The sequence below is a fragment of the Dryobates pubescens genome, chromosome 24 (genome assembly GCF_014839835.1).
Source record: "Dryobates pubescens isolate bDryPub1 chromosome 24, bDryPub1.pri, whole genome shotgun sequence".
Lineage (NCBI taxonomy): Eukaryota > Metazoa > Chordata > Aves > Piciformes > Picidae > Dryobates > Dryobates pubescens.
Genome location: NC_071635.1, coordinates 17,575,450 through 17,584,715, shown reverse-complemented (window position 1 = coordinate 17,584,715; position 9,266 = coordinate 17,575,450). Strand labels below are relative to the sequence as shown.

At 56.0% G+C, this 9,266-nt stretch overlaps 1 protein-coding gene across 1 annotated transcript; it reads left to right on the top strand.

The window, feature by feature from the left end:
- Positions 1-1,838: 1,838 nt before the first annotated feature.
- NKX6-1 (NK6 homeobox 1) lies at positions 1,839-5,897 on the top strand. Its single transcript, XM_054172657.1, has 3 exons — positions 1,839-2,880; positions 3,504-3,676; positions 4,885-5,897. Exons 1-3 carry the CDS (start codon positions 2,256-2,258, stop codon positions 5,134-5,136), a joined length of 1,050 nt encoding a protein of 349 aa, XP_054028632.1. The 5' UTR covers positions 1,839-2,255; the 3' UTR covers positions 5,137-5,897.
- Positions 5,898-9,266: the final 3,369 nt, after the last annotated feature.

The window sequence follows — 9,266 nt, the reverse complement described above, 5'->3', positions numbered from 1 at the left end:
ACTGGCCACGCAGCCTCTACGCATCCAAACCAGTGTTAGTTCTCCTCACAGCTAAAACGCACAGGGATCGGTTGTAGAAGCAGCCCCCCTTCCCCCCCCCCGCCCCATCCTCCCCACCGCTGCTGCCGCAGCTGAGCCCCGGCGATTCCGGCGGTGCGGGGCTGCTCGCTGGCTCCAGTGGAACCGGCAGGAAAGGACTTTTTTTTTTTGGGGGGGGGGGGGTAGTTTTATAATAATTTAGATAAAAACAAAAGCAAAATCAGCCCTGGAGATTTAAACACCGGCGTCTGAGGTGCTAGCACAAAAGGTACGGCGAGGAAAGGTGCTGCTTGGTGCGACCTTCCTCCAAGGCAGAGTTTTTTTACTGCTTTGTGAATGAAATTAAAACAATTCTAAGGGATGCATAGAAATAGAAGCAAGCACCGTCCGAGGTCGACGATCGACGCGCTTCTGATTTATCTAAGATCTGTAATGACAAAAAATTAAGTCAAATGGGAATGACACTGCCAGCCTTTCCCCCCTTTTTTTCCTTTTTTTTTTCTTCACCCCCCCGGCAGGAGGAAATGGAGCTCCCCACGGGCACGGGCAGCACAGGATACAAATCGTGCGGCGTGATTTTGCAGCGCCCTTCCCTCCCTGGAACGTTCCACAGGGGACATTTTCCCTTCCAGCCCCAGGCGATGAGAAGCGCCGGGAGCAGCCCGGGACGCTGGGGACAGGAGTCGAGGGGGCTCTTTACGGCGGGACGGGGAGATGCAACACCGGACAGCCGCCGGTGTTCCGCGGGGCGAATACACAGAGAGCACCCACTCGGGTCCAGAACCAGGCAGGGAGGCCGTGCCGTGCCCGTGCCGCGCTGTCACCAGCTCGCTGCAGGGCCGGGACAGGCGAGAGCAGGAGGCAGCGGCTCCGCTCCCCGCAGTCGTTCACGGGGCACGGAGATACATGGAGGGAGACAAGGCGGAGAGGAAGGAGGAAGAAAAGCAAGAATAAAGAGTATGGAGAGTGAATGGGGCGTGTGAGGAGAGATAAAAGAGGAAGAGATAAGGAACGAGAGCAAAAAAAAATAAAGAGACAAAAGAAATAAAATGAAAAACTAAAGAAAATGGCGAAAGAAAAGAAACGAAAGCGAGAAAATAGGAAAAGAAAAATAAAATCAACAGAAAAAAAAAAGAAAACAAAAGGAGAGGAAAAGTGCAAAGTAAATGTGAAAGAAGAAAGAAGAGGGGGGAAAGGAGAAAATGCAAAGAAAAAAAAGGAAAAGGGAACGGAAGAGGGAGAAGAAAAATGAAAGGAAAAGGGAGAGGAAAAGGGGGAAGGGGGAGAGAAAAAGAATGAGGAAAATGGAAAGAAATTAGAGGAGAAAGGGAAAGTAAAAAAGAAGAGAAAGGGAAAGGAAAAAGGAAAGAGAAAGGGGAAGAAAAAAGGAAAGAGGAAAGAAAATGAAAAAGAGAAAGAGAGAAAATTAAATTTAAAATTTAATGGGAAATAAAAATGAAAAAGTCAGGAAAATGAAAAAGGAAAGAGAAAAGAAAATTAAAAGTAGGGCAAGAGGAGAGGGAAAGGCAAGGAAAGGGGGAAAGGAAAAAAGAAAGAGGGATGCAAGAAAGAGGGGAAAGGAGGCGCAAAGGAGAGGAGAGGCGAGGCGAGGCGAGGGGAGGGGAGACAGGAGAGAGGCAGCGCAGTGAGCGGGGCCGGTCCGAAGTTGGCGGCGGGCGGGCGCGGCACGGGTGGGCAGGACCCGCCGCCGCCCCGCCCCCGCCCGCCGCCGCCGCCGCCGCGCCCGCTGCCCGCCGTGCCCCCGCTAAAGGAGGCGGGGAGCGGGGCGGCCCGGCAGTGTTCCCCGAGCCGCGCCCGCAGCCAGCCAGCGGGGCAGCAGCGCCGGGAGGGATGCAGGGCGGCGGGGAGAGGGCAGGGGCGGCCCCCGCGCCGCTGTGAGCCCCGGGTTGCGGCAGGCGCAACGAGGGGACATCTCTCGGAGTGTCCCCGCCGGCCTTGTGCCTCACGTACGGCAGGAAGCACCGCCGCTCGGCTTTCCAACTCCGGCAGCGGCCGCGCAAGCACAGCCCTGATGCCCGGCGGGGCGGTGGGGCCGCCGCTCGGGCGCTCGGCTCTCCGTTAGAAGGCGGCGGCCCCCTCGGGCTGGATGCGTGGCAGCAGTACGGGAGGTACCCCCGGGCCGGCCCCGGCCGCCGGGGCCCCGCGGTGCTAGGGGCCGCCTGGGCCCCCCGGGCCGGCCCGGCGGCGGATCGGGGATGCTGGCGCTGGGGCAGATGGACGGCGCGCCCCGGCAGGGAGCCTTCCTGCTGGGCAGCCCGCCGCTGGCCGCCCTGCACAGTATGGCCGAGATGAAGGCACCGCTCTACCCCGCGTACACCCTGCCCGCCGGGCCCGCCTCCTCCTCCTCCGCGTCCGCCTCGCCCGCCTCCGCCTCTCCCTCTCCGCCGCTCGGTTCTCCGGGCCTCAAGGCGCCCACCGCCGCCGCCTCCTCCTCCTCTTCCTCGGGCACCGGCGGGCTCTCGGCGCTGGGCTCGGCCCCGCCGCAGCTCTCGGCAGCCACCCCTCACGGCATCAACGATATCCTCAGCCGGCCCTCTATGCCCCTGCCCGGGGCCGCACTCGCCTCGGCCTCGCCCTCCTCCTCCTCGGCGGCCCCCACCGGGCTGCTGGCCGGACTGCCTCGCTTCGGCAGCCTCAGCCCCCCGCCGCCGCCGCCTCCTGCCCTCTACTTCAGCCCCGGGGCTGCCGCCGCTGCCGCCGCTGTGGCCGCCGGGCGCTACCCGAAGCCGCTGGCCGAGCTGCCCGGCCGGACGCCCATCTTCTGGCCGGGCGTGATGCAGAGCCCGCCCTGGAGGGATGCTCGACTCGCCTGTGCCCCCCGTGAGTACCCAGCGCCGAGGTGGTGGGAAGCGGGACCGGGGAACCCCCGCCGGGAATCCGCTCCCGGTGCTGGGGGAGTTCTCGCATGCGGGCACCGCGGTGAGACGCTCCCGGGACCCTCCACCGTCGGACTCGGCCGTAGTCGAGCGGGATCGGTTTTGCTTCGGTTTATTTTTTGTTTCTTAAGTTTGCCTTGTTCCCCCCTCATTTTGCCGTGTAAAATGTCGGTTGTTCCCGGGGAAAAGCGGAGCCCTCTCGGGGGCAGGCGGCTGTGATGCTTTTCCCGTCCCCTCCGGGGACTCTCGGGGGCCGGAGTCGCTTTTAGCAGTGTTCACAAACTTTCCCCTTTGCGGGGCTTGCCCCCACCGTCCGTTTGCGCTGTCTGCAGCGTTTCTCGCAAACGATATCGTTTGCCCGCTCCGACTTTTCCATCTTTAAAGAAGATAAAGTATACAGAGGGAGTCGAGCAGCCGGCACCGCCACTGTCGTTACAAACCGCCTCCCCCTCGGCTCCCGGAACTGGTCCCCGTAGCTCCCCGGGACCGTTTGAGAACGAAGCGCTTCCCCAAATCTCGGTAGATTAACGTGTCCGTGCCTTCCCTTTCTCTCCCCCTCACCGCCAGATCAAGGCTCAATTTTGCTGGATAAAGACGGAAAAAGAAAACATACCAGACCCACTTTTTCTGGCCAGCAGATTTTCGCTCTGGAAAAGACTTTCGAGCAGACGAAATACTTGGCGGGCCCGGAGCGAGCCCGGCTGGCCTATTCGCTGGGGATGACCGAGAGCCAGGTCAAGGTGAGAAGCAGCAGCTCCCGTACCGACAGCTGCGGGCCTGCGGACCGCAATCTCCCTTCCTCGGAACCGGGGAACCAAAGTGACCCGCCGCCGCCGGAGGTGCCGAGCCTGCGGGTATAGGGCTGGGGCTTCCCCGCTAGCAACTCGCCGCTCGTTGCCATACTGGTGGGGCTGGGGAGCGGGCGGTTAAAGCCTATCTGATGTAAAACCCAAACCCAGGTCAGACTGGGAAGCCCGCTGCCTTCCCAGCTCCGGGAAAAAGGGGAAATCTTTTCCCTGAGGAAACTCAGAGAGGATGTATGGGAGGCTTCAGGGGGGAATATTTGTCCTGCACCTTTCCTTTCCGCGCCCCCCCCCCCACCCCCCAAACAATCACCAAACAAGCCAAAAAAACCCAACCAAACAAAACCCCAAGCAACCAAACAACAAACCAAACAGAACCCAAATCTCCCGGTCCCCTCAAGCCCCGGTCTGTCAAGCAGGGACCTCGACCCACACCCGCACCGTCCCGCCCCGAACTCTCCGTTGGAATTAAAACTCCGAGCTGCAGGCAATGAGCAGGAGAAAAGAGCTGGGAGAGCGAGCTGAACCCACCGCCCCTCCTACCCCGGAGACCTGTTTGCTCCAGGGCCGCGGGCACACGAAGTGCCTGACGAGTTCGGCCAGGATGGCCTCTCGATGGTGCTTCTGCTTTCAGCCTGATCCAGAGACCCTCTTTTGTCACCGCAAATACGCCCCGGCGGCTGCGAATACAATGCCCTTTCAACGAAAATACCTCCCTCGCCTCTGTCAGCTCCCTGCCAAGGAGTAAACACATCTGGAGAGGGATTCAGCCCCAAATATGTGTTGCTCAACCACCCTTCCCCAAATCCCGGGCAGGAGGGCAGAGAGAGCCTCAAGCCCACCGCGGACCTCAGAAGGGGTGGGTGGCCGGCGCTGCGGGGAGCGCAGTGTCCTGGGGCTCGGATGCTTTTCGTTGCCGGGGGTCTGGGGGAGTGATCTGATTGCCGAGGGGGGTGTGGGGGGAGGAGGAAGAGAATGGTCCGATGGCCGAAGTGGGGGAATTGATCTGATAGCCGCGGAGGGGAATGGTCTGATGACCGACAGAACGGGAATCGGCGCCGCACGCCCGGGAACCGGGGGGCAGCGGAGGGCATCGGGGCGGGTGGTCCTTTGCCGTGGTTGCTGACAGTTGTCTTCGGGGACAGGTCTGGTTCCAGAACCGACGGACCAAGTGGCGGAAGAAACACGCGGCGGAGATGGCGACGGCCAAGAAGAAGCAGGATTCGGAGACGGAGCGGCTGAAAGGAGCTTCAGAGAACGAGGAGGAGGATGATGACTACAACAAACCCCTGGACCCCAACTCGGACGACGAGAAGATCACACAGCTGCTGAAGAAACACAAGCCGGGGGGCAGCGGGTTGCTGCTGCACCCCCCGGAGGGGGAGACTTCCGCCTAGCCCCCCCCGCCCCTCGCAGATCGCCGCCGCTGTCGGAGATGTACAGATCTATTTTTGTAGACTCTACACGCCCGGGAGAAAGAGGAGGAGAAGCCGGAGGGGAAGCAAAGAGGACTGCGGTGGAGCGGGCGAGCCCGTTTCCCCTCTGGCTCTCAGTGTTTGTTGTAGGGGAGCGGTGGGGGCTACCCCGGCGACACCCCCCTTCTCCTCATCCCACCCCGGTGGCCCCGGGTCCCGCTCCCGGTTGTTGCGGCGGCCGCTCTTTGTAAATAAACCGTGAGTCACCGCGACCACAGGCGTTCTTTACTGTGAATATTTAAAATGTAAAATACCTTCTTTTTTTTTGTACAGCGGGGGCCGCCGCACTTCACCCCCCCGGCCCCAGGCCCATCCTGCTCCCCTCCGGGAGCCCCAGAAACGGGCAGCAACAGAGCCACCGAAGGGAAACTCGCCCCCGTGGCTGCCCCCGGGCCCAAATAGCAGCGGGCCCCGTGTGCTATTTATTCGTATTTTTTGAAACACATCGTGCAAAGGGGGAAGGGGGTGGGGGGAGGGAGAGGGAACAGAGTCTGAGTCACTTACACCCCCAAAAATCAACCTCGGGTTGACGGAGTAGCTGGTGGGAATTGTCACAACCACTTCCAGTCAGAATATAAAATTCATTTAGTTGCTCTCATTGAATTCAAAGTGTGTTTTCTTTCCTTTTTTTGTACCGTGTGGAATACTCGAGAATGTAAATCGTTTCCCCCTCCCCCCTTTCATTTTCTAAAGCTAATAACGAAGATCTATCGTGATATAACAGCCTAACATTTCTTAATATATATGAAAAAGAATTCGGTTTGCAAAGAAGAAAATCCCTTTGCAAGACCAGTCAAATGTAATGCACTTTCTGTTCAAAAAGAGAGAGAGAGGGGAGAAAAAGCAAGCAAAGGACGATAAATCAATTAAACCGGTTTCAAAACGTCTGCTGCCTTCACTTAAAGGGAACAGATAATCCGATCGCATCAGAGATTAAAGAAGGAAACCAGGACGCAGGAGGAAGGGGGAAAGAAAAGAAGAAAAGGAAGGAGAGATAAATTTCAGTATCTTTTGTTCAATCTCAGGAACAGTTCGGTTGGGTTTTGGTTGGTTGTTTTTTGTTGTTTGTTTGGTTTTTTCCCCCTGTTGGTGATTTAATTGTTTATTTTCTTTCTTTCTATCTTTTTGCTTTCTTTTTTATCCTTTTTTCCCTATTTTTTTTCCTTTTTTCCCCTTTTTTGTTTTGTTTTTTGTTCCGTTGGTTTCACGTTTCTTTTTTTGTTCGGTCGGTTTGGATTTTAGGGTGGTTTGATTTGTTGCTTTGGCTTTTCGTGGTGTTTTTTGCTGTTGTTGGTTGGTTGGTTTTTGGGGGGGGAGTGTTTTGTTTTGGTTATTTTTTTGCTTTGGGTTTGTTTTGGTTTTGCTTTTCGGTTTGGTTTTGCTTTTGCTTTTCTTTGGATAGGGTTTTGGGGTTTGGTTTTGTGGGGTTTTTTTTTCGCTTGCCTGTTCAGGGGCGCTGCCTGCTTTGGGGGTTTATGTTGGTTTTGGTGTTTTGTTTTGGTGATTTGTTTTGGGTTTCGTTTTTAGGTATTTTTGGTTGGTTTTGGTTGGTTGGCTTTTTTAAATCGTAGTTTACAGAGTCCGTTTTGGTGTGGGCTAGCTGGGCTTCTTGTCTTTCTGTCTGTCTTTCTGTCTGTCGTTCTGTCTCTTTTTTTTTTTAACGCTGGAATTTATCCACTTTATTGTGGAGGTTGCAGAAGGGTACAAAAATAAAACCGGGGGCGAGCGGGGGGGAGGAGGGGAGCTTGGGTTGGCCGCAGAAGCCTCCGTGTGGAGGACAGAGCTCCCCGGAGCTTTTGGCCTCAACCTAAATTAAGCTAAATGAACTTTTTATGCGGCGGGCAGCGCAAGTTGTTATCGAGGGCAGAGCGATACCATTATTGTGGGATAGAAACTGCTTTCCGAGAAGAAAACGGCGACTAAAATAGGAACACGGCTGAAGGTCTAGAGTAAATATTTAGACCCAATACCGAAACGCTTTGAATTGAAACTCATTCTCTAGACGCAATCATTTCCATATCTAAACAGACCAGAAACAATTCTTTCTTTTTCTTTCTTTTTCTTTTTTTCTTTTTCTTTCTCTTTCTTTCTCTTTCTTTCTTTCTCTTTTTCTTTCTTTCTTTCTTTCTTTCTTTCTTTCTTTCTTTCTTTCTTTCTTTTTCTTTCTTTCTTTCTTTCTTTCTTTCTTTCTTTCTTTCTTTCTTTCTTTCTTTCTTTCTTTCTTTCTTTCTTTCTTTCTTTCTTTCTCTTTCTTTCTTTCTTTCTTTCTTTCTTTCTTTCTTTCTTTCTTTCTTTCTTCTTTCTTTCTTTCTTTCTTTCTTTCTTTCTTTCTTTCTTTCTTTCTTTCTTTCTTTCTTTCTTTCTTTCTTTCTTTCTTTCTTTCTTTCTTTCTTTCTCTCTTTCTCTCTTTCTCTCTCTTTCTCTCTCTCTTTCTCTCTCTCTTTCTTTCTCTTTTTTCCTTTCTCCCTTTCTCCCTTCCTCCCTTCCTCCCTTCCTCCCTTCCTCCCTTCCTCCCTTCCTCCCTTCCTCCCTTCCTCCCTTCCTCCCTTCCTCCCTTCCTCCCTTCCTCCCTTCCTCCCTTCCTCCCTTCCTCCCTTCCTCCCTTCCTCCCTTCCTCCCTTCCTCCCTTCCTCCCTTCCTCCCTTCCTTCTTTCCTTCCTTCTTTCCTTCCTTCCTTCCCGCCCCCCCACTGCTGCAGCAGAGCGAATAGAAGCGCTGACAGAGGAGAGAAAGGGGCAGCGATGTTGGAGTGGAAAAAAAATAAAAAACAAACAACAAAAAGAAGAAATAAATGAGTGTTTTTCGGCGGATTTGTGAATAATTTTCTACATGAGGAAAAAGAAGGAGAAAAAATAAAACCAAGCAAAGTGGAGCAGGGTTTTTGTGCTGCTTTCGGTTTAGGCAGCGGCGGGACCGGGAGGAGCAGCGCTGCTGGCTGGGCTCTCCCTGGCAGGGACGCTGGGGGTTTCTCATCGCCCACAGACATCCTCCCTGCTGCCCCTTGCCGCACCACCCCCCCCATCCGCACCCCCCCCATCCGCACCCCCCCCGCAAAAAAAAAAACAAAAAGAAAAAAAAAAGCCTTTGCGAGGCGATGCAAGAGCAGGAAAGGAGCAGCCAGGCTGTGCCCAGCGTGCCCACCCCACCCTGCCCTCAGGTTTGGACTCAGTGGGGGAGAAAGAGCTGAAAACGCGTCGGGGACCGGACCGTCGCGGAGGGGAACGGCCACCGCTGGCTGGAGCGTGGCCGGCGGCAGTGGGGCTAGCCCGGCGGTCCCCTCCGGGCTGGGGACACCTTCCCACACACAGCGTCTTCCAGCGGTGCCCGGCTGGGACGTCACCAGCTCCTCCGGCAGGTACCGGGGCACTGGCGCCGAACTCTGCAGCGTGTCCCGGGCTGCCAGGAGGACCTCCCGTCCGCTCTTCCAGTTGACTGCAGCACCGACTGAGGAAGGCTTTCCAGTTAATTGACTTCTGCACAGAGACCCAGCTGGCCACCAGTTGAAGTTGGCACAGTCAAAGTGGAATAGCGGGGAGGTGGAGCGGGCGGGGGGAGAAGGGGGACGAGGGAAAAAAGCCAGCTCTGATCGCTTGGTTAGACCGGTTTTGTCTGGGGCGCTGGAGAAAAGAGCAGGTCATTCACATGAGCTCACCGACCCCCCTCTCCCCCTCTCTTTGGGGCAGGTTTTGGAAAGCAGAGCCGGCCCCGCTGTCTCTCCGGCCCCCGCCTCTTCCAGCAGAGGGCTTGTTAGGAGAAAGATTCAACAACTGAACCTCGGGATCGTTGCCACGGACCAACAATTAGGAGACAAAATGTCAGCGGGTTTCCACGGGGGCCTGAAGCCCTCCTCCCCACTGTCCCCCACCCCTCCCACCCCTTCCCCCCCGTGCGTGGGGCCCGGCCGAGAATAGCCGCCGTTGTGACACGCAGGAGTTTGTTGCATCAGGGTATCAACTCGGGGACAACGCACGAAGTGAGCAGCGCACAGCCGTGCCAGCAGAGGCATGGGGGCCGGCACAGCCACCCCCCGCTCCCTGCCCTCCCCGGCAACC

Excerpts from the sequence above, each read along its gene's own strand:
- NKX6-1 (XM_054172657.1), top strand. The coding sequence starts at position 2,256 with ATGCTGGCGCTGGGGCAGATGGACGGCGCGCCCCGGCAGGGAGCCTTC. Across the intron at positions 2,881-3,503 it reads TCGACTCGCCTGTGCCCCCC|ATCAAGGCTCAATTTTGCTG; the intron begins GTGAGTACCCAG and ends CCTCACCGCCAG. Across the intron at positions 3,677-4,884 it reads TGACCGAGAGCCAGGTCAAG|GTCTGGTTCCAGAACCGACG; the intron begins GTGAGAAGCAGC and ends CTTCGGGGACAG.